Source organism: Vipera ursinii, assembly GCF_947247035.1.
Source record: "Vipera ursinii genome assembly, chromosome: Z".
Classification (NCBI taxonomy): domain Eukaryota; kingdom Metazoa; phylum Chordata; class Lepidosauria; order Squamata; family Viperidae; genus Vipera; species Vipera ursinii.
The window spans coordinates 64,514,441-64,539,581 of record NC_139517.1 but is presented as its reverse complement, the minus strand read 5'-3'; the positions used below and the strand labels follow the sequence as shown (position 1 = coordinate 64,539,581).

The window sequence follows — 25,141 nt, the reverse complement described above, 5'->3', positions numbered from 1 at the left end:
AAGAATTGGAGATAAAAAAAGAAAAATATAAACTACAAGCATTCACAGATCACTTGGTCCAGTGGTGGGATTCAAATATGTGAACAACCGGTTCTCTGTGTGGATGTTGCTTCTGGAAGTCCATTCTTGGCCTAGGTAACAAAAGATTATCTACCAGTTCTGCCAAAGTGGTGTGAAGCAGCTGAATCCCACCACTGACCTGATCTTTGTATTAGAACGATGCTTTTCAATCAGTGGTACGCGTACCACTGGTGGTAGGCAAGCCCCTGGCTGGTGGTACACGACATCATCTTCTTCGCCCCCACTTCCCTTCGCTCACTCTGCTCCTTCCCAGCTCACTTGCTGCCGGAAAACATGTTGCTTGGCGGCGGCCTGCAGGAACCCTAACGAGGGCACACGAAGAGCGCAGGTGCAGAGTGAGGCCACACCGTCCTCAAGGACTTGTTATACAACTTCTTCTTGTGCGGGATCTGTGTTGCCCTTCCCCCCCTCTTCTTACTTCAGAGGGGCAAGTGTCTTGCTCATCTTCCTCCCCCTCTGTCCAGAAAATAGAGCAGTCCCTGGAGGAAGAGGGGGCCACCCGCTTCTAGATTGGGCCAGGCCAGACGTAGGCTCCCGGCCGAGCCAGCATGCTCCCTCTGAAGTTCCAAGGACAACTGTCACCAGCGGTGGGGCCAACGCCTTGCAGCCGCCACTCTTGCGTGGGGTGGAGCATCAGCAGCCACAAGGCCACGCCAGCCCGGAGCAAGTGAATCAGGTAGGAGGCTGGTGGCCCCTTCGGCAGTAACTGCCCCTTCCCCCTGCCCTGCCCTGTCCCGCCTTCCTGGAGTGAGAAACTGAAAGAGATGCCTCCCTTTGCACTCTGCTCACTCCCCACTGAAAATGTCTGGGTTTAGTTTAGATCTGGGGCCCACCAAGAAACCGACTGGCTTCATCAAATTCCTGCAATGGATAAGTAAGTGGTCACGGCCGGAGGTGCCCAGCCAGCAGGGCCTCGGCAGGCTACACAACGCAGAGCCAGGATGGAACAGGCTCCCTCAACCCCCCCCAAGGGTCAAAAACAGAATGCAAATGAGGCAACTGGGGGGGAGTGAGTGTCACCACTGGACAGCTGGGAGTGCCAGTATCATCTCCTTGCTGTCGCCGACCAGCTGAAAGTTTTGGCAGTGCTGAACAGCTGGGAGCCTCGGTGGCCTAATATCGAGGCTGCTGATCAGCTGGGCATTCCGGAGGCTGGAACTCCCAACTGGCCTACTGCGGGTGGAGCCTGGACGTGACATCTGGGCTCTGTGATTTCCCACTGCCCCCGCTGCACCTGGGGGGAGGATCGTGGGTGTTTTTGTTGGGGGGGTGTTGCAGCCAGTTCCTTCCCCCCCTCATCCCGAGCAGGATACAGTGAACTTTACTCCTGCCCTTTCTGCTTTTGCCCAGTTTAGCACCTCCACCTGCATTTTTCCCACTATCTCCCACCCTTCTCTTCCCATTGTTCTCCCCCCACCCGCCCACCGGATTTATAAACTCAGGCGTTGCCTCTAGGCTGCAAAGTTTAATGCTTCGATTCCTTCTAGGAAACGTATTATGGCTTTTCTACACTCTAATCCTCCTATTTTGGGGAGTTTTTCCTCTCCCACCTCACTCCCACCTTCGCTGCATACTGTAGTTGTGCTGTATTCGCCCCGTAAGCCATGTGCCTAAGCTATGCAATCTGCGGCGAGAGGTCCCGTGGTTCCAATGGGTCTCTCTTAAATCCACTAAAAATTCTGCCTGAATTGGTCGGGGTTCCTTCCCCTCCCAAACACACACATGACTGACCTCTTTCCCAGGAACACCAGATCCAAAGTGCCCATTACATTGCTGAAGGAATTCAGGGAGGCTTATAATAAGCGGTCTGGGGCTAATAGCTGAAAATGGGATCTTTAGCAAAGGGGGGGGGGGTTTGCAAGGGAAAATGACCATGTGGGGGGTCTGATCTAGAGGGCTGTGGGGGAGTAAAATTGGTATCTTCTGTGAAGAGGCTATTATGTAAGTTTATTTGTGGGGCGGGGGGGGGGAAGAAGAGCAAAATGGCACCTGTTTTCTATTGCTACCAGATGGTGTCATTTTCAAGGGAAATGACCAAAATCTGCTGCAACCACCCAGCAGATGGGGGGGGAATAAAAACCAAATGCCCCCACCCCACCCTTCCTGCCAATCCTCAACAGAAATGCTCACAACAATGAAAACCTAGGACAGGAGGAAGAACGCCACCAGGCGGGCAGGCAGGTGTTTTGCTCGGCTGTGACTTGGGGGGCACTTTTTTCAGTGCCATTGTAACTTCAAACAATCACAAATGAAGTGTTGTAAGTGGAGGACTACCTGTACTTCATCACTTTTTCCCTTTTTTTGTCATCAGGTTATTGACACCTTGCTAGGTGACTGGTGGTACTCGGATGTTGCCATATCCTAAAACTGGTACAATGGGTGAAAAGGTTGAAAAGCCCTGTATTAGAAGAACTGCTTGAGACAAGCCTCAAGCTTATATAATTTGGATAAGTGGCAGGACTGAAAATAAATAGACCAAAGACCAAAGTGATAACTAAAAACCTTACAGATAAACAAAAAACTCAACTGTCAGAAAAAACAGACCTTTAAATAGTTAAGAAAGTCTTAACTACTTGGGGATATATTTAACAGCAAGATGTGCAACAGTAAGAGAAGATAACTACATAAAATTACTAAAACAAATAAAATTAGATTTGCAAAAATGGAAAAATCTACAACTTTCAATGCTAGGAAGAATAGCAACAGTGAAGAAGAATATTTTAGCAAAACTACTCTTTTTATTTCAAACAATACTATAAAACTGGGGGGATTTTTTTTGATGAATTAAATACATTCACTTTGAAATTTATTTGGCAAGGGAAAAAAAGCTAGAATTAGATTGAAAATGCTACAAGCGAAAGAAAATGGAGTATTTGGGTTGCCAAATTGGGCCTTATACTATCAAGCATCTGTATTAACTTGGATAACTCTTAGACATAAAAGATTACTATACCTAGAGGGGCATGACCTACAACTCGGATGGCATGCCTTCTTATAGTATGGGAAGAATAAAACAGACACATTCAAAACCACTATATAAGAAACACACTGCTTCAAGAATGGGAAAAAGTAAAACTGAAAATTCCTATAAAAATACCTGTATAGCTTTCAAAAATGGAAGCTTTTGTTCACCCAAACTTAATTTAACTATGAGAAAATTGTGACTTATAAAGACATTTTGAATATTGAATGGAAACTAAAAATTAGACAAGAACTGGAAGAACAGGGCACTGATTTATCATGGTGGCCACACCTGCAAATTCAAACGAGATATAAAAAAGATGCTAAAACATCTGGATTTTACAAAGAACAGACAGAATTTGATCAGATATTATCGACATCAGATAAAAAATTGATGAAGAAACTGTATAAGTATATGTTAACTTTAAAGATGGAGGAGGAATAAGTTAAAGAAACAATGATAATATGGGCAAAAAACTTTGGGCGTAACACAGAGTTAGAAAACTGGCAAAGCCTTTGGGAAAGAAATTCTAAAATAACATGCGGTGGCTTACAAAAGAAAACCTATATAAAATGTTTTACAGATAGCACTTAATACCTGTGAAAATGTTTAAAAACATGTCTAGTAGTCATTGGAAATGTAGACAAAACCCAGGCATATAATATTATCTTTGGTGGACATGCCCTAAAGCAGGGCTTTTCAACCTTTTCACCCATTGTACCACTTTTAGGATAAGGCAATATCCAAGTACCACCAGTCGCCCAGAAAGTTGTCAAAAACTTGACCAAAAAAAGGAAAAAAAAATGATAAAGTACAAGTAGTCCTCAACTTACAACAATTCACTCAGTGACTGTTCAAAGTTACAATGGCACTGAAAAAAGTGACTTATGACCATTTTTCACACTTACGACTGTTGCAGTATCACCAGGGTCGTGTGATTTACATTTGGATGCTTGGTAACTGATTCATACTTATGATGTTCTGTGTCCCAGGGTCATGTGATCAACTTTTGCAACTTTTTGACAAACGAAGTCAATGGCTGGGGGAGGGGGAGCGTGGTCAGCTCATCACTGAGGTTGTGGGGTGACTATGTGTGTGTGTGTGGAAAATACGTGGGTCTCTGGTGGAGGGGGTGGGACTGGAGTGGTGCCTTCCTTCCCTCCCTCTCTCCCATTGTCCCTACATTTCTTCTTTCCTTCCTTTCTTTTTCCCTCCCTCTTTGTCCCTTCCTTCCTTCCCTCCCATTGTACCTATCTTTCTTCTTTCCTTCCTTTCTTCCCTCTTTGTCCCTTCCTTTTGCAAGGAAGGAATTGCAGCAGGATCTCTCTCTCTCTCTCTCTCTCTCTCTCTCTCTCTCTCTCTCTCTCTCTCTCTCTCTCTCACACACACACACACACACACACTTTCCATGGCTTGCTCCGCATCTGAGGTTTCCTCATTTCTTCTTTTCTTCCTTCCTTCCCTCCTTGTCCCTTCCTTCCTTCCCTCCCTCTCTCCTATTGTCCCTACATTTCTTCCTTCCTTCCTTCCTTCTTCCTTCCCTTCCTTCCTTCCTTCCTTCCTTCTTCCTTCCCTCCCTCCCTCCCTCCCTCCCTCCCTTCCTTCCTTCCTTCCTTCCTTCCCTCTTTGTCCCTTCCTTCCTTCCCTCCCATTGTCCCTACCTTTCTTCTTTCCTTCCTTCCTTTCCTCCCTCTTTGTCCCTTCCTTTTGCAAGCAGGAAATCTTGCACAGGAATTGCAGGATTTCTCCCCCCACACACATACACTCTTTCCCTGGCTTGCTCCCCATCTAGGGTTTCCTTCCTCACGAGGAGACCCACAAGCTTTCCTGCTTGCAAAAGGAGCATCCAGGATGGGGAAAACCCCTCCCCCACTGCTTGCCTTGCCTTTTTTTCTGCAACGGACGGGAAAGGAAGAAGCCAAGAAGCAGCGGGCGAGATTACAGCCCAGCCCAGAGAAGGGGTAGGCAGAGCCGGTTGGAGAATGCATCTTTCGTTTCGGGCTCAAATCATGAAGCTGAAGCAAAGACAGAAGGCTTCCCAATCACCATTCATCACAATGGGTGTCCTAACCACTACAAACCATTAAATCTATCTGTTAATAGTGGAATCAAACGGGTTTTCTTTTTTCACCTCCCGTCTCTGCAAGTTTGGTTTTAGTAATTAGGCAGTGAATTGTTCACAGGAAGAAAAGGAAAACTTACTAGCTCCTGGTATTAATTTTGCCTTGGAACTCTGGCATTTTCTCTGCATCCAAAAGATGGCACGGGGGGAGGTGAGTCACAGCACAGCTAAGGGGCTCCCTGGAACATTCCTTACTCCTCTCTTTCCACACACCTCCTGCTGCTTCTACCCCCACCCACCCTCTGGTTTTTAGGAAGTGAACAAAAGGCTGCTAAGACTGTCCAGAAAAGCCAAAATCTAGGATCCAGTGCAGATCCAAGGCAGTGGAAGGGAGGGAAGAGAAACTCGTGTGTGTGTGTGTGTGTGTGTGTGTGTGTGTGTGTGTGTGTGTGTATACATATATAGATATGTATTTATATATGTGAGTGTGTACACACACACACACACACACACACACACACACTCACCAAGACCTGCTGACCCCGGTCCTCTCCCGCCTCTTCCGCCCCCCAGCCAAACCCTTCCACCAACTTTCAGACAAATTACAGCCCTGCATCTCGCCAGGCTTGCCCCATGCAAAGCAGGCAGGAGACGTGGCAACATTTCACCTTCTCCGACACATCGCACAAATCCTTTAGACCCTGGCTCCTGGCAATCTTGCTAGCTCGCTTTCTGCAGGTGAGCTACGCAGGAGTGTGTGATTGGGTTTCTCAGTGCAGCTCAGCTGTAGTTGCACAGGCTGATCCCGCGCTCCTGCCCAGGTAACTTGCTTGCAGAAAGCAAGCAGAAAACAAGAAAGTGAGCTGCGCAGGAGTGTGTGATTGGGTTTCTGTGAAACAGGGAGGGGAGGGAGTCAGGCGGGCACGTTTTTCCCTCCACACGCACGTTCTGATGGCTTCACCTGGCACGCATCAGCAAAACAAACATGAGCCTCGATTCCTACCTGCTGCCGCAGGATAAGTCTTTGGGGAGGGCGCGTGCCATCTTTGCTTTCCCGTCCGTAAAGCCGGGCACCTGGGGAAGAGGAGAGGGGGAAAAGTCTCGAGCACCAGGAGGCAATGTGAGGGCCATGAGGGGTATTGCAAGCTTGCGGGGGGGGGGGAAGAGGAAAAGAAGATGGAAGGCCACAACAGAGAGAGAGAGAGAGAGAGAAGGGGGGAAAGGAGGGGGTGGTCCTGAGGTTGGCGCTCAGGGCTGCAACGTGAGCGGTCTCAAACATCTACCTGCCAATGGAGTAGATGGCTCTCTCCCCTTCAGGCTAATCCCTGTTTGTAAAGTAAGAAGAGGGGGGTAAGGATGACACGTATCCTGCACAAGAAGAGGTCAATCCAGTTGCTGCACAACAAGACCCTCGGGAGGGCGGGGCCTCCGCCAAGCAGCATGTTTTCTGGCAGCGAGTGAGCTGGGAAGGAGCGGAGCGGGGAGGAGGCAAGGGGGAGGAAAGCAACACTGTGTACCACCATCCAGGTGCTCACGTACCACCAGTGGTACACATACCACCGGTTGAAAAGCCTTGCCCTAAAGCCAAATGATTTTGGTCAAGAATACAGAAATGGTTAGAGAAAATGACTAAAAACCACATAGATTTTAAGCCAGAATTATTTTTGTTAGGTATAATTGTAGAAAATTATGAGAAGGAATGTGTATACTTAATATTACATGTGTTAACTGAAGCAAGAATTGTATTTGCTCAAAATTGGAAAGATAAAGAATTACCAGCGGAGGAAGAGATAATTAAGAAACTTTTAGATTGTGCAGAAATGGACAGACACTGCAAATGAAAGAGAAAGAAGATTTACAATATTTTAGAACACGGGATACATTTTATCAATGGCTAGAAAAATGAAGTAGAGAGAAAGAAGTTTAACATGTATTAGTAAACTATATATTGAAACCCAGACTATATGTTGCTGATAAAATATTAAGCATTTCTGACTATAAAAATTAATAAAATATGAAAAAGAAGAAGAAAAAAAGAAAGCAAAGGCTCAGAATGAACAAGACTTGCAACAGAAGTCAAGGACAATAAAAAAAAAGTTTCTTCCAACATATTAACAAGAAGAAAAAAGTCAAGGAAACTGTAGGCCCACTAAATAGAGAAGATGGCAAGGAAATTATAGGCAACAGGGAGAAAGCAGAGCTGCTTAACTCATACTTTGCATCAGTCTTCACACCAAAAGAAACTATAGCCCAACACACCAAAAAACCCACTGCAAAAGACATACTAGAAACAAAAATTAAAATAAGCAAGAAAATGGTAAGGGAACACCTATCCAACCTTGACGAATATAAATCACCAGAAGCCGACAGACTACATCCTAGAGTTCTTAAAGAGCTGACAGATGTTATTTCAGAACTGTTGCACCACATCTTTCATAAATCCTAGAGCACCAGGGAAGTACTTGAGAATTGGAAAAGGGCTGATGTGGTCCCCATCTTCAAGAAAGGGGAAAAAACGGATCCATGAAACTACAGACTAGACAGTTTAACATCAATACCTGGGAAGATTCTAGAAAAGATTATTAAAAAACAGATCTGCGAAAAACTGGAAGCAAACAAAGTCATAACTAGTAGCCAGCACGGGCTTGATAAAAACAGATCTTGCAAAACCAACCTTATCTCATTCTTTGATAAAGTGACTAAACTGGTAGACTAGAGAAATGCAGTGGACGTAGTATACTTAGATTTCAGTAAGGCATTTGACAAAGTAGTCCACAACCTACTCCTTGGTAAGCTAGGAAAAGGTGGAATCCATCCACCAGATGGATCTGTAGCTGGCTGACAAACCATACTCAACAAGGAGGCCTCAATGGCATCACATCCACATGGAGAGAAGTAAGCAATGGGGTACCACAAGGTTCCATCTTAGGCCCAGTACTCTTCAATATCTTCATAAATGACTTAGATGAGGGAATTGAAGGAGAAACTCATTAAATTTGCAGATGTCACAAAACTGACAGGAGTAGCCAAGACCCCAGAAGACAAACTCAGGATCCAAAAAGATCTTGACAAACTTAAAAAATGGACCCTATGCAACAAATTGAGTTTTAATGTGGAGAAAAGCAAAGTCTTACATCTAGGCAGAAAAAACCAAAGGTACAAATACAGATTGAGCGAGACCTGGCTTAAAAACAGCAACTGTGAAAGGAACCTTGGAGTCCTAGTGGACAATCACTTGCCTATGAGCCAGCAGTATGCAGCAGCAACCAAAAAAGCTAATACAATGCTGATTTGTATAAACAGAGGCATAGTATCAAGATCACATGAAGTATTAGTATAGCTTATAAAACCTTAGTAAGACCACATCTGGAATACTGCAACCAATTTTGGTCGCCATATCACAAAAAAGATATTGAGAGTTTGGAAAAAAAATCAGAGAAGAGCAACAAAGGTGATCAAAGGCCTGGAGACTAAAACATACAAAGAATGGCTATGGGACTTGGGTTTGGCTAGTCTAAAGAAAAGAAGAAATAGGGTAGACATCATAGCAGTATTCCAGGATCTGAGGGGCTGCCACAAGGCAGAGTGGGGCAGGATGTTCAACAAAGCAGGAGAGGGCAGGACAAGAAATAATGGTTGGAAACTGATCAAAGAGAGAAGTAACCTGGAATTAAGGAGAAACTTCCTGACAGTGAGGACAATCAATGAGTGGAACAGCTTACCCCAGAAAACATGGGAACTCCATCACTGGAGATTTTTGAGAAGGGACTAGAAATTCAGTTGTCTGAGACGGTATAGGTCAGTGATGGCGAACCTTTTAGAGACTGAGTGTCCAAACTGCAACCCAAACCCCACTTATCGTTGGGTGCAAGGTGGGTGTGGCCCACTGGGTAGGCATGGCTGCAGTGGTCATGACAGACTGGGTGGGCGTGGCCAGGGTGGGAGTGGCTACCTCGATGTTGCTCACTGGGGGGACGCCTGTGGGGGCCGGGCATGGTTGGGGGAGATCCAGGGAGGTCTCTGGCGGGTGGGACAGTGGGCAGGAGGCTCGTCTTGCGGGGTAAGGCAAGGAGAGGCAGGGGGCAGGGAAGGGGTGCCATTTCTATTCAGCATTTCTTGCAGATGTCTCATGACCCAAACTAGGTCACATCAGCAATGCCAGAAGAGAGGGGAGTTGTGAAATGAAGGATAAGAAGAAGAGAAAGAGGGTGGCTGTGGAGTCCTTGCTGCTCTCTGAGCTTTGTGGCTTTCTTGCATTTCCTGGACCTAAAGGCCAATGAAGTTTCTCTCAACCGCGATCTGTGGCTCTCCTGATTCCTCCGAGCTGCTCCACCAGTTCCAGTTTTGTCTACCTCTCGGAGCTTCATCTGGACACGGCACCACCACCCCTATTCATGGATTGCGATACTTTTCCAAAGGCCAATCGCATCCTCTCTTCCAGTGGCTCCCCTGACCTTTCATCACCTCAGCTCCAAAAAACCCCTCACAACCCCGAAATAACCTTCCAGGAGCAATTTCTCCTTTTTTCTCGCTCACCCCAGCCGTCCCTCGCCCACTCCCCTCTGACCTATAACTGGCGCCCCACTCCAGCAGCCCCACTCCAATTGCCGATGGGGCTGGGTCCCTTAGCAATGGTGGGGGTGATGTTGAGGGCTGGCAGCACCAGTTTCCTTTTGGCCGGCATGGCGGCAGTGGTAGCGGAGGCTGGGACTTGCATTCTGTAGCACCTAGCAAGGGACCTGCCTCAGAAGCAGCAGTGGCATTGTCATCACCAGGCTTGGCTGCCCTAAGTGTTGCCAAGGCTGCAAGCGTGACTTAAACCTCTCAGCCTGGCCCCGTGATAAAAACATGAACAGGCAAGAGGAGGAGAGGAAGGGGGTGCTGCCAAAGCACAAGCACACCCTTGGGCACGCGAGTGAAAAACTGGGAAAAAACATTCTCCCACCAACACACCATCCCGCCACTGGCTGGAGCTTTCACCACCATCCACCCTCTCCTCGCAATTGGACAGGAGGTTGAGGAAGGCCAAAAAAAAAAAAAAAGACAGGTTGGGCCATAGTTTGAGGAACCCTGAGCTACAGCTTTGGTGGCTCTGAAGGCAGAGGTGCAAAGTTCTCTTCTCTGACAGAGAAGAGAATTTTGCAGCTCTGCCTACACAGCCACCAAGTAGCAGGTGGCTTGCCAGAGGCTCGGGGAGGAGGGAGGAGGGCGCTGAAGTGGGTGGTCGGGCCATTGGCAAGACAGAGCAATGCATCTGAGCGGAAAGCAGCCTTGGAATAAGTGGGACAGGTAAGGAAAGAAATCCTTGCTCTCCTGAGAAATTGCCTTTCTTTCCTTACCTAACTCCCAGCCCCATGCCACTTATTCTTCGCGATCCACCCCTGCCATGTGCAAGGAAACAAAGGAAGGGGGTTTTTTTTGGGGGGGGGGAAAGGTCAATGAATTAATTCCAACTTCGTGATCTTTCATGAGAAGTTGGAATTGATTGATTGACCTTTCCCCCCCCACACACAAAAAAGTGGGATAGGGCTGGGAGTCAGGTAAGGAAAGAAAGGCAGTTTCTGGGGGAAGCAAAGATTTCTTTCCTTTCCTGCCCCACTTATTCCGAGGCTGCTTTCCACTCAGATGCATTGCTCTGTCTTGCCAATGGCCTGACTGCCCACTTCAGGCTCCCTCCCTGAGCCCCGGATGCTCCACTTGCTGCTTTGGTCGGCCTGCCAGCCCCCACCTCAATGCCCTGCCCACCACCCCCTAGCACGGCTGCCCCAGGGCTGCAAGGGCTGGCCTGGCATGGAAAGGGCACACACTCACCCTCCCACCCCCATGCAGGGTAAGGTTGTCGGGCCTGCCCCGTCCAGATGTCCTCACCTCCCCCAAGCTTTTTTTTTTTTACTAACCTGCCTTTCAGCTGCATTCCGTTTCACCATTCGCTTCTCAGCCTTCGCCGCGTGTTTGTGGGACTATCGGTAAAAAAAAAAAGTTCCATCACACTTTTTAACTTCTCGCAAGATCTTGTGAGAAGTTAGAAAGCCTAATGGAACTTTATTTTTTGTCCCACAAAGACGTGGCAAAGGCTAAGAAGCGAATGGAGAAACGGAATGCAGCTGAAAGGCAGGTTGGTAAAAAAAACGCTTGGGGGAAGCAACCTTACCCTGCGCAGCTTTGGCAGGTGTCTGGCAGGGGGGAAAAGCAACTTGTCTACCACCATGCTAGCGCCGCCACATTGCTTCTCTACCTCATGCACAAACCCCGCCCCACCCGTCGCATGGAACACCCTGCTGTCACCGCTCCCCCTACCCCCATGTGCCACCATCTTTCCAGCTCCAATGAATCACTTCATCTGCTGCTGTATGAACCTAAAAATAAAGTTCAATCAAGCAATTCCAACTTTGTGAGATTTTTTTTTCCTGTGAGATGTTGAAATTGATTGATTGAACCTCTTTTTTTTTGCACATGGTGGCAGAGGCCTAGGACTGGGGCAACGGCGCACATGCCCACAAAGAGGGCTCTGTGTGCCACCTGTGGCACACGTGCCATAGGTTCGCCACCACTGACCTAGCACATAAAGAGTGGAATAGAAAGAAGCAGGGTAAGAACATATTAAGAGAAGAAGCATCATTTTGTGGTAAGAGCAATTTGTTAAATGTACAACAAACCACACATTATACAATACCTGTGCTGTCCCGCTTACTCACACACACACGTAACCCTGGTTTAGTGGGTTTATTAATATTCCCCAGCAATTCTCTCCACCAAAAACTGAGAACTGTCCCAATTAAATCCAGCCACAAGCAGACCAATGCTATTTCACAGAGCAATGGCCAAAGAGTCCACAAGGTACAATAAAAACAAAACCACCAGGCAAAATTAAATCCACAGTACAAAAGGGTTCACGAGGCAAGAAAAGTCCAGAGTTCACAAAACACAATCCAAGTCAAGGCATGGAGTCAATCCAAAGCCATCACAATGACAAGAAAACACACAGCAAGGAAATGACCAGAAATCGCATAGCAAGGAAATGAACACATTCCCAGTATCACCTCTATCTGTCTACTATGCTAAATAGCCAGCTTCTGATGCAATCCATCAAGAAGGGCAAGGCTTTCTCTTTGCATATAATCTGGCAGACCTTCTCTGCTCCTGCCTTCTCTCTATCCTATGTGTTTTGGTTCAGTTGCAGAAGGCAGTTCCTTTTCGTTATCTTTGACTGGCTGCAGCTGCATGCTTTCTCCCTCTGATGCCTCAGGGCTGTCCTGCTGCAGCTATGTTTCAGCCAAACCACTCTCAGACAGCTGCTTGGTGCCACTGACCAACTCCCCTCCTGACATGCCAGGAACTGATTCATCTTCCTCCGAGCTAAATTCTGAAGAGGTATTTCGGGAAGCATCCAAGGAAGTCATCATAAGATCTTTCCCAACCCTTGAAGATGAAAAAGCTTCTTCAAAAGCAATCAGTGTAATAATATTTGTGCTCCAATGTGTGCTTTTTATTATACCATGCACGATCACCCTATATTAACCACCATTTCTGAATTTCACTTTTTAGTATCTATTAAATTCAATTAATAGAATAAGGTAAACAAATGTGATATTAAAACTCTACAACACATGGCTTCACATCAATAATTTTTCTTATAAAATTAGGAAAACACAATGACCTCAAAATACTTGATAAGCAATCCCATAGGTTTTTATGAAGTACCAGTAGCCTGGTACTATATAGAAACCTGATAGTGAAAAAAAAAGGTTAGATTTTTTAAAAATTTAATCAACATGCTTTGTGAAGATAAATATGCAAAATTATTAAAACATTTTATTATAAGTGTACCTGTCACATTTTCCATTGGTGATACAATGCAAATGATTAGCACCTCCATCAGCACATGCTCTCAGAACTGCTGAAAAAAAGTATGTTGTTGTCAAAAAGCTGTTGTCATAACCCAATAACAAATTTATATACATAACAAATATTATTCTGCAACACGTGAACATAAAATATTTTCATTTTTTTACATAGTAACTAATTGTTCCTATTCCATTAACTACCATTAAATATAACTTCGCTGTTGTATCTTGTTTGACAGTTTTAGACCTTATACATGAGTTTACCTTTGAAAAATGTCTGCAACATCCGTTAGAGTAGACTGATTACTGATACAAAATACTGTGATTAAATTATCCCCCTGCTAAAAAAATATCTCCATTAGTTCTAAACTCTTTTCTAGGAACAAATATGTCAACTATTTAGGGACTAAATAGTTTAGAGTCTAATTATGTCCCAAATAAGTAGGCATTCAGAGCTGCAAGAATTTCTTCCCAAACCTTTTTTCCTACTTGATCTTTCTACTGGGCTTTCTCCTAAATTCTTTTCAAATTCACACTCCCAACTTTCTGCCTTGAAAGAACAGTGACCTTGCCACTCTTTTTTTGTAAATTATTACAGTGTTAATTATTTTTAAACTACTATTTTGCTTTAATTGTTGTTAGATGTATCATGTTCAACAAATCAAATACATTAATATCAATACTATTTTAGATGAGAAAGCAGTAACTAATATTTATGGTATCCAAGGTATTTTTTCATGATATTCTTCATATTCCTTTTCTTATTGTCCCTGAACCCTTCTTTGTATTGGCCAAATTTCTAAGATTAACTGTCATTGTCAACCATCTGAATAGCAAACTCAAAATCAAGGAAACTTCAAGGCTTTGAAGTGCCATAAAAGATCACTGAATATACATCTTGGAACTAAAGAAGTAAAGCCAGCTCGGGTTTTTCCACGCAAAAATTTGCCTAGTTAACAATAGCTTCCCTTAACCTCCACCCACCAGTTGTTCACATTGCCCAAGCATATATCTTTGTTTTGTTATGAGAACAGTTCACTTCTCCATCAGGCATCTGTGTTAGTGACCCTGCCATTCTTGAAGGCTCTCACTGTGGATGGCTTCATGGAATCCTGTTTCCTCCCTATGCTTCCCCGTTTCTATGCCAAGTTAAATAGTGATAGTAGTTAGCAGGCATCTTAGCGATTCAACCTTAATAGTAACATTTCACCAACTGCAACTGAATATGCTGGGATTGTGGTTATAGTTAATTAATAAATACATGCATAAATAAATGCATATAAAATTAGTCATTTACATTTTAGCTAATAGTCTTGTAATTTTGTAATTTGTTAATAGATGCTTAAAATACATAGCCATAAAAAGCAGTAAGAATTTCTCTCTTTTTCAGAATAGGAAAAATAAAAATTTGCCAAAATGTTTTGGTAGTTTCATGACCTTTTCACATTGTTCAGTGTTCTACTATTTAAACATTCTGCCATTAAGATTTCCATTTCTGTATTTAATATATATTTAAATTATTAACCCTGGCTAAATACTCTTGAAAACTGTCCATTGTCCTACACCTATATAATAACCATTCTTCCTTGATATTTTTTTTTTGAGATCATTTTGGAAGGACTAGACATAAATTTGGAAGCAGTTAAGCACCACTCATCAAGGGCAATTATTTTTTTTTTACAATAATAGGCTTTTCAAGTTATTTCCTGCATATTTACTCACAGCATTTCAATCATTCTGCACTTAAAGTTATTTAGAAAATGTACAAAACACTGATATTTAATGGCAAATTAATGATTCACGCCAACACAACCCACAGAAAGATGTTTTCAGTTATGTGTAAAGCAATTATATGACAAGCAAAAGGGAATCAGTAACTTCTACAAGCTATGGAACAAAGTGTAGTTTATTATTTAACTGATAAAGATATGAAGATGTTTGCATCATTTAACATTGCTGCTGGATTAATAGTTTTAAATTTACAATACAAATGCAAAAAATGATCTAAGGAGAAAAGAACAATCAAATGCTAAAAGTGATTTTATTATTATTTTTTGGATTTGCAAGGATGAAATAACATCATGGTATTAATAATGAGCTTACTGGTAGCTCTGCCAATGTCTAACATTGTAATACTTCATAACGTGCATGATTGCTGCTCAGCACAATTACTGCTCAGCACAAATTACAACTACACTTGAAGAAAGTGAAATGTTAAATCTCTAATTTGTTTTCACACTTGAAGATTAAATTAAAGGGAAAAAACTCCATCCCACCATTTTCTATGGGCAGATCATACATAACTGTCACAAAATTTGAGATACTGCAGAAACAGAAAGCATATTCATTTATTTAAACTAAAAATGGAATATAATAAAGTTATAATTTGAAATACCAAGTTAGATTAATCCCCAAATATCCTCTATTATAGTAGCTTATTTGAATGAGTCAAGTTGCAGCACTGTGTTCACAAAGAAACTCAGCAACATGAAGCCACTCTTCTAAAACATGAAAGCCACTCTTCTAAAACATAAAAGAGCCTTGGTGGAGCAGTGGGCTAATGCCTCCTTAAGTAACACCAGCTGCCTGCAATTAGTGCAGGTTCGCGTCCCACCAGGCTCAAGGTTGACTCAGCCTTCCATCCTTCCGAGGTAGGTAAAATGAGGACCCAGATTGTTGGGGGCAATTAAGCTGACTTTGTAATAATGCCGTTTGGGGGGGGGGCGAAAGCCCTAATAAGCAGCCATATACATAGCATGAAGGCTACTGCTAAGCTTGTAAGCCGCCCTGAGTCTTCCGAGAAGGGCGGGATATAAATGGAATTAAAATTAAAATAAAATAAATAAATAAAATTAACTATATATTGTGCACAAAAAGTTTTTAACAATGAAATGACAGTTTGTTTTGAGAAATACTGAAAAAATGACGTACATATTATTAGCTACTAACTGAGATTATGTCATCTATATGTTTAATATAGATATTCCTTCACAGGACTAGAGTAAATAGTCTAGACCAAGGGCTCCCAACTGGGGGTGCAAGAAGATATTCCAAGGGGTGCAAAAACTTGAATTTAGAAGTTTCAAAATTATAATGTATCTGCATAATTCATTATTTCAAACTTTTGTAAGGGGTACAAGAATATGTAAGAAGCATTCTAGGGGTGCAAGGTATAGAAAAGTTTGGGAACCACTGGTCTAGACCAGGGGTCAGCAACCTAAAAAAGAAAAAGAGCCACTGGGAACCGGTTCCATCACAAATTAAAAAAAGAGGGAGCCGCGTGCGTGTGTCCATGCACGCGCATGCGCAAAAAGGTTTTTTGCGCATGCGCGGACGCACGCGGTTGCCATTTTTTAAAAAATGAGATGGAACCGGTTCCCGGTTGCCCGACGGCGACGGCCCGTCTGCAAAGCTGCCGCTTTCAGCAGCTTTGCAGACGGGCCGTGGCAGCTTCCTCAAAGAGCGGCGCCCCTGCCCATTCCGAGAGGTGCGCGCGCACCTCTCCGAATGACCGGAGGTGCGCGCGTACCTCCGTGCGAATGGGCAGCGGTGCCGCTCTTTGAGGAAGCTGCTGCAGCCCGTCTCAGCTTCCTCAAAAAGAGAGGCGCCCCTGCCCATTCCGAGAGTTGCGCGCGCACCTCTCCGAACGACCGGAGTTGCGTGCGCACCTCCCCAAACCTTTCTGGAGGTGCGCGCGTACCTCCGTGCGAAGGGGCAGCGGTGCCGCTCTTTGAGGAAGCTGCCGCGGCCCGTCTCAGCTTCCTCAAAAAGAGAGGCGCCCCTGCCCATTCTGAGAGGTGCGCGCGCACCTCTCCGAACGACCGGAGGTGCGCGCGCACCTCCCCAAACCTTTGGGGAGGTGCGCGCGTACCTCCGTGTGAAGTGGCAGCGGCGCCGCTCTTTGAGGAAGCTGCCGAAGTGGCAGCTTCCTCAAAGAGCGGCACTGCTGCCCCTTCGCGCGGAGGTACGCGCGCACCTCCCCAAAGGTTTGGGGAGGTGCACGCGCAACTCCGGTCGTTCGGAGAGGTGCGCACGCACCTCTCGGAATGGGCAGGGGCGCCGCTCTTTGAGGAAGCTGCCGCGGCCCGTCTGCTGAGCTGCCGCTTTCGGCAGCTTCACAGACGGGCCGCGGCAGCTTCCTCAAAGAGCGGCACCGCTGCCCCTTCGCGCGGAGGTACGCGCGCACCTCCCCAAAGGTTTGGGGAGGTGCGCGCGCAACTCCGGTCGTTCGGAGAGGTGCGCGCGCACCTCTCGGAATGGGCAGGGGCGCCGCTCTTTGAGGAAGCTGCCGCGACCCGTCTGCTAAGCTGCCGCTTTCGGCAGCTTCACAGACGGGCCGCGGCAGCTTCCTGAAAGAGCGGCACTGCTGCCCATTCGCGCGGAGGTACGCGCGCACCTCCCCAAAGGTTTGGGGAGGTGCGCACGCAACTCCGGTCGTTCGGAGTGGTGCGCGCGCACCTCTCGGAATGGGCAGGGGTGCCGCTCTTTGAGGAAGCTGCCGCGGCCCGTCTGCTAAGCTGCCGCTTTCGGCAGCTTCATAGACGGGCCGCGGCAGCTTCCTGAAAGAGCGGCACCGCTGCCCATTCGCGCGGAGGTACGCGCGCACCTCTCCAAAGGTTTGGGGAGGTGCGCGCGCACCTCCGCCCATTCGGGGAGGTGCGCGTGCACCTCTCCAAATGGGCGGTGCCACTCTCCATTTGGAGAGGTGCGCGCGCACCACTGCCCGTTGGAAGAGGTGTGCGCGCACCGGGCGGCTGGGAGCCGCAAGAGACGGCTGTTTCCTTGCACGTGGCAGTGACAGTGGATTGCAAAGGTGAAGCGGCAGTGGGAGAAGGGCGCTCTGCAAGAGTTGGGTCAGAGCGGCGGGAGAAGGGCGCTCTCTGAGGGTTGGGTCAGAGAACAGAACTTCACAGCTCTGCCTACAGAGCCACCAAAGCTGTAGCTTAATGGGCAGGTAAGGGGGAAACCTGTCCCACTTGTTCCACAGTCACTTTTGGCCAAGCCACATTACAGCAGCATTGGGCGCAATATGTGAGGTGGCAAATAGCTGCGTCACGGCAAAACCGGCTTGCGTATACTGGCTACTTACCTCTGCCCGGATTTTCCATGGCCTCATAGGAGCAGCATTGGACGTGACGCACGAGGCGGAAAATGGCCGCAGGCAGAGGCAAACAGCCATGTCGCGCTGAAACCGGCTGTTTGCTGCCTCCTGCCCAGTCCCACTGCCATGAAGCGCTCCTCTGGCTCCTAGGAGTTGTGCTGGCATCCTTCGTGCCAGGTGTCCTTTGCAGTGAGCTTCTGGAAAGATTTGCAACGGGGGTGGGTGCAATGTGCAACGCGGCAAACAGCCACCGTGTGACAAAACCAAAGGGCCAGCAGGCTTTGGCTGCTGATAGACACAGTTGGCCCCCATGCGCTATGTGAAGGGGCTGATGGTGTTAGGCAGCAGCCGCCCTTGCCCCTGCCTCGCCTTGCAGCAATGGCACCCCTCCCCAGCCCCCTGCCTCGCCTCACCTCACCCCGGATCAGGAGCCTCCTACCCACCATCTCACCTGCAAGAGACCCCCTGGATCTCCCCAACCCTGCCTGGCCCCCACAGGCATCCCTCCCCACAAGCAACATTGAGGTGGCCATGCCCACCCTGGCCACACCCATTTGCCATGTCCACTGTAGCCACGCTCACCCAGTGGGCCACGTCCACCTAATGGGCCACACCCACCCAATAGGCCACACCTACCAGGCACCTGGTAATACAAAAGTGGGTTTTGGGTTGCAGTTTGGGCACTCAGTCTCTAAAAGGTTCACCATCACTGACCTAGTAATTATCTGTCCATGTATAGGTACTTCTTTTTGGAGGGGAGGACAAAATATATGTCTTTTTTAAATTAAAAAAGATTAATTAGAGAGTAAAACAAAGATGCATGATGTCTTTTTCGCTATTTAATGTATTTATGTGTTAATTTATAAAAGTGATTGTGATGTTTTTATAGGTTTGCTGGTTGAAACGTTTCTTTTCCCTTATCTAATTAATTTTATATACTTTCATATTTCTTTCTTTTAAAAAAGTTTTTATTGATTTTTTCATACAATTCAGTAGTACTTTTTCAACAAACGTGTTGTCTGAGTTTATCATTCACTAATACAAATTTAATTCCTAATCTTTTATTCTTTTCTCCAGCCACTGATAAAATAAGTCCCAAGTTTGATAGTATTCTGTTTCTTCTTTTTCTTTCAACAACAAAGTAAGTCTTTCCATTTCCGCACATTCTAGTATTTTTTTAATTTTCCTCTGGTGGTATTTCTTCATTTTTCCAATATTGTATGGATATGATTCTTGCCACTGTTATCACATGTAGAATCAAGAATATACTTTTTTATCAATATTTTCTGGCATTATACCTAATTTAAAAAGTTCAGGTTTAAAATCTACATGTTTTCCCAACATCTTTTCTAGGTAAAGGTAAAGGTTCCCCCGCACATGCGTGCTAGTCGTTTCCAACTCTAGGGGCAGGTGCTCATCTCTGTTTCAAAGCCAAAGAGGACGCTTGTCCGAGGACGTCTCTGTGGTCATGTGGCCAGCATGACTAGATGCCAAAGGCACACGAAACACTGTTACCTTCCCACCATAGTGGTCCCTATTTTTCTACCTGCATTTTTACGTGCTTTTTCCCAGTGCCTCTTTGCTTCAAAACATGCCCACCAAACATGATAATAAAGTACCTGACTTGTGTTTACATTTCTATCATTTATCTGATATATTTTTAAACATTTTTGCTAATCTTGCTGGTGGCAAGTGCCATCTATGAAACATTTTATATAGATTTTCTTTCTAAGACACTGACATTGTCAATTTATAGTTTCTTTCCCACAAGTTTTGCCATTTTTCTAAATCTGTATTATATCCAAAATTCTTTGCCCAGGTTTTAACTTGTTCATATTCCATTTTCAAATTCAATAAAAAGTTATACATTTTCTTAATTAATTTCTCATCAGTGATTAATAATTTCTGATCAAACAAGGTCTGCTCTTTATAAAAATCTGTACAATTTAACATCTTTATTGTATCTAACTTGGATTTGTAAAAATCCCTCCATGATAGATCAATACCATGATTTTCCATCTCTTGTTTAGATTTTAAATTCCCTTCAGAATTTAGAATATCTGTATATGTCCATATTTTCTCAAAACTGACTAAATTTGGATGTACAAATGTTTCCATTGTTGAAAGCCATCCTGGAATTTTCAACTATATTTTACTTTTTACTTTTTCCATGTTAGTAATAAAGCGTTTCTAATATTGTGGTTTTGAAAATAATTATGAAATTTATTTTTCCCATACCATAAGAAAGCATGCCAAGCAAGCTGTAAATCATGTCCCTCCAAATACAACAACCTTTTATTTCTAAGTTATCCATTGTTTTACCCATGTTAGTATAGATATTTGATAATATAAAAGCTCCATTTTCCTTAGCTTCTTGTAACATTTTCAATTTAGTTTAGTTTAGTTTAGTTTTAGTTTTATTTGATTTCTATACCGCCCTTCTCCCTAGGGACTCAGGGTGGTTCACAGGGCATATATAAATAACGATACAAAAGTTAAAAGGAAATTAAACCAGTGCCCAGTTAAAAAACAATAATAAAATAGTAAAAAACACCAATTTAAAAACCCATGATCCCCCATCAGGCCAGACCAGCTAATTCAAATAAATGGGTCTTCAGCTCGCGGCGGAAGGTTCGGAGGTCTGATGCCATCCGGAGCTCAACCGGCAGTTGGTTCCATAATGCCGGAGCGCCCACAGAGAAGGCCCTCCCCCTGGGGGCCACCAGTCGGCATTCCCTGACCGGAGGCACCCTGAGGAGGCCCTCTCTGTGGGCACGTACTGGGCGGAGGGAAGTTGACGCCGGCAGCAGGTGGTCCCCGAGGTATCCCGGACCCATGCCATGTAAGGACTTAAAGATCATGACCAGGACCTTGAACCTCACCCGGAAGACAACTGGTAACCAATGCAGCTCGTGGAGCAAAGGTGTAACATGGGAGTACCAGGAAACTCCCAAGACAACTCTCGCGGCCGCATTCTGTACCAGTTGGAGCCTACGAGTGGTCTTCAAGGGAAGCCCCATGTAGAGAGCATTACAGTAGTCAAGGCGAGAGGTCACGAGCGCATGAGTGACCGTACACAGGGCATCCTGGTCCAGATAGGGCCGCAACTGGCGCACCAGGCGAACCTGGGCGAAAGCTTTCTAGCTTTCTTTCCTTGCCAAATAAATTTCAAAATTAGTGAATTTAAATCTAAAAAAAAAATTCTCGTTTTATTGGTATTGTGCTGCCACCACGTGGCTGTGTGGAGAAATCACAATGTGGGCAGTCAGACCCTCCTACCCTATGATGTATTTCCTCTTCCCTCCCTTTTCTGGGATGGACTTCCTCCTCCTTTGTCCCTAGAGAGTACATGCTCTTTTAGCCTGAAGACATGGGGTAACTTGCAGACTCAATATGTAGTTCCTGTGAATATTACCATTTTCTAACCTTGGGGACACCTTGGAAATATTTTGGAAATGCTGTACAAATGTCATCTGAATTGCTCTACATGCAATAAAGGTATTTCTATATGATAAAAGGCGTCTCTACGAGTTTAAAACTATCTGGAGAGACCTGTTAATGTTAATTATATCTGCTTACATAGACTATAAAAGTCTACAAGAGATTAATTAAAGTACAACAGCTTTGATCCAGAACAGTTAGAAAATGGCATTAAATTCCTCTTGTCTGCATATTTCTGCAATCCTGCAATCTAAAGTCTGTAATGTTTCTACAATCAAGTTTAAACAGTCAGGAAATGTAATCTGAATTCCTTCTCTGTGCATCCTACATGTGCATGTTGTTTACGAGCAAGGCTTAGTAAACAAGGCTTCGGAAAAGTGCATGCCTGCGATAAAAATTCTTTGAACTCTGGTTTCTTTCTGTCTCCCTGTGGAGACCAACAAGAGGGGGCTAGTTAAAATCTTACTGCCTCTCTGCTAGCGAGTTCCAGCCAGTGTCTTGTTTGCAATTCAGAGTGGCTGTAAATGCAGATGAACCTTTACTAGACGTACCTTCAATGTTCAATCTTTCAAATTGAAAGAGAGACTGTGTGTAAGCTTCAAGCTTGTGAGACCAAACACAAGTTTTAAAATTTCCTGTCTGTCTTCCCAAAATTGCCTTTCTCTCGAATTTCACTAGAAGGTTCAGAGATTTATTGTTGCAGATCAACTTGTATTCAGTTTTGCTCAAATGGAGAAAACCTGGCTAGTTTACTGAAATCTTTTGTTCGAAGGAATGAGAGGAGCAATAAAAAGGCCATATAACAATTAGTTGCCTTAGTAACCAAGCTCTTGGTTAATGCTCAGTAAACAGGACCCCCACCCTAGGAATGTGCCAAAGGGGTCGGCTTGGATTTACGTTAAGGCAGGCAGCGACCCCTGGTGGCCAAAACTGAAATGCTTATACTGTCCTCAAATGTAAATTGCATGGAAAGACAGTGACAGAGCCATTGAAATGCAATGATGTCTAGTTATTGTCTTTAGAGTTGGAATTTTGCTCAAACAAAATAGCTGCCAGTTTGTTCAAATATTTGTTCAAAGGAGTGCTGAAGTAGCCATGCAAGCATTTTTATATGAAAGGCAAATGATTTAATTAACAATCCTAAAATATATGTTTGAATCTCAAAAGGGAGATTTCTCAGCAAGTCATCACCCAATCCCACTAGCTTAAACAAAGGAACAAAGGAGCAAATACCTTCGTCAGTGACAAGTTTACAGCCTACGGTGGTACCCTCAACACAGACAGAGAGTTCCCCAAGGGTTACAGACCGGCTCACAACTTGTGGGTCATAAGAAGAAACAATTGGCTCACTTAGTGTCAAAATTTAAGCTAGAGAAAATACCAGGCTTGCTTCCAAACAACGACCTCTAGTGGTCAAGGGGTGAACTTCGTTGAAGTACCCACTTATGCAAACAGCACCACAGTAGCTGCTCAGCAAACAAAGGGCTTGTCCCCAGGCACGTGTAGAGTGCCCCTAGTGATCAAAGGGCAAATTTCCCTGAAGTCCCTAACCACGCAGAAGGTGGCCCTAGTGGTCAATGGGCGAACTTCCCTGAAATCTCTGACCCCACAGAAGGCACCCCCTGGTGGTCAAAGAGCGAAATTTGTCGAGTAAGTCAAAAATATCTAGGAAATTTTCTGCATCTATCCTAGCCATGGCAGAGTGTCCCATTGATCCAAATGAGCTAGTTCAACTAGACAACCCTGATTTACACCAAGAAGTCGTAAGACCCAAGCGTACAATAAAACCAACCCAGAAACTCATAGAAAATTATGAGGCAACTAGAGATGAACTATCCAGTAATCTGTCAGAGCTATGGGATAAAACTGCACACTGTATCTCAATTGTGCTGAGCCTTAAGGACAATTCTATTGAATTAAGAGGCTCTATAGATCGTTTATCTGCAGCTTATGAAAATTAGCAGCGACTGTCTAAAAAATACACAGGCTTTCTGAATGACTCTAATGTAGATGATTCCTTAGTACAATTAACCATGATTGATGAACTGAACCAGCAAAGAGAACTTCTAGTGCAAGATGCAAAGAATAAGGCAGAAATCCATATTGAAGACCTGCAAGAGACCAGATCTCATACGTCAACATCAAGTAGATGCACAGCACGCTCTGCTAGATCCTCTCACTCCAGGGCCTCAACGATACACGACAAGCTAGTAGAGGCCCGTGCGCTTCCAGAAGAAAAAAAAGTGCAAGCTTCCTTTGATAGAAAGGCAGTTGAAATGGAAGCTCAAATGAAAATTCTACAAACAGAAAGGGAGGAAGCGGCTGCTTTACCAAAGCTGAAGGTCTATGAACAAGCGACGCAGGAAGAAATCGATGTAGAGGGTTCCATCCCAATGGAAGTGGAAGATCCAACGGAACGCACCAGTCAATACATGTTAAAGCATAGTGTTTGTAACGATCCAGAACCATCTTCTACATCTCCTCCGAACAACGCTGTCCCGACACACCATACAGAAACCCCACGCCCCCAAAGGTCTACACCTACTCCACGCTTGCAAGAGTCAGCACCTCCTCAACACTACGTCGCAGAGCCATCCTATGTGCTTCCTACAACCAGCACACAAATCCTGAGTCTGCATCAGCCAACACCTCCTCAACATTATGTTGCAGAGCCATCCTATGTGCTTCCTACAACCAGCAAAAAAAAACCTGAGTCTGCATCAGCCGACACCTTCTCAACACTACATTGCAGGGCCATCCTATGCACTTCCTCCGACTGTCATAGATAACCTGAGCCTGAGAAAGCCTGCTCCTCAACACTATGTTGCAGAGCCATCCTGAGCACTTCCTACGAATGTCATAGAGAACCCAAGCCAACCCAGGCCTGCTCCTCAACATCACAACGCAGCTGTGCCTATTGTCAATGTCCACGTAACTTCCAGGAATGACCAACGGTTTAATTGACAGCCAGCACAAGCTGTAGGGACCACACTACAACATAACGCTCCCACAACATCTTTCTATCCTGGAATACCTCAACCTTATTCACCAGAGAATGTTCACACCCAAGGGATACCACAGGTTTCTTTAGCATCAAGGAATGAGAGATTAGACCAGCCTAACTACGCTACACATGTGGCTCATCGAGACCTCATCACTGCTAACCTCTCAAAGATCAATGATCGTCCAGAAAACTACAGATCTTGGAGATTAACCTTCAGACTCGTTATTGCTCATCTCCAACTTACCGTCAAGGAGGAACTCGATCTACTCATAAAGTGGCTAGGGCCGGAATCTACAGTTATTACTACAAGAGTAAGATCAGTGCATCCTGACTCTCCAGAGACAAGTCTCACCAATGCATGGCCACAACTCGAAAAAAGTCTGCGGCAGCCCAGAAGCAATACAGAATGCTCTGTTACAAAGACTACACAACTTTCCGATCATAAGCAACAAAGACAATCGAAAGCTCCAGGAACTAAGTGATCTCCTCATGGAGATAGAATCGGCAAAAGCAGACCCACTTCTATCTGGTCTAAGCTACCTAGACAACTCCTTTGGCGTCATTCCAGTGGTGTCAAAACTGCCATACAGCCTGCAGGAGAGATGGACACAACAAAGATCAGACTACAAAGAACACTATGGTGTCA

The 25,141-nt window shown here is 45.0% G+C and overlaps 1 protein-coding gene across 10 annotated transcripts in view; it reads right to left on the bottom strand.

Annotated features, from left to right (window-relative positions):
- The window catches only part of TPK1 (thiamin pyrophosphokinase 1), a 474,010-nt gene that overhangs the window by 270,456 nt on the left and 178,413 nt on the right, over positions 1-25,141 (bottom strand). For 7 of the 10 annotated variants that reach the window (XM_083378309.1, XM_083378313.1, XM_083378310.1 and 4 more), the window contains one exon: positions 12,933-13,002. In XM_083378309.1, coding sequence (XP_083234435.1) covers positions 12,933-13,002 — 70 coding nt within the window. The remainder of the gene's footprint in view (positions 1-12,932; positions 13,003-25,141) is intronic. The other 3 variants (XM_083378311.1, XM_083378317.1, XM_083378315.1) reach the window with 1 other exon arrangement.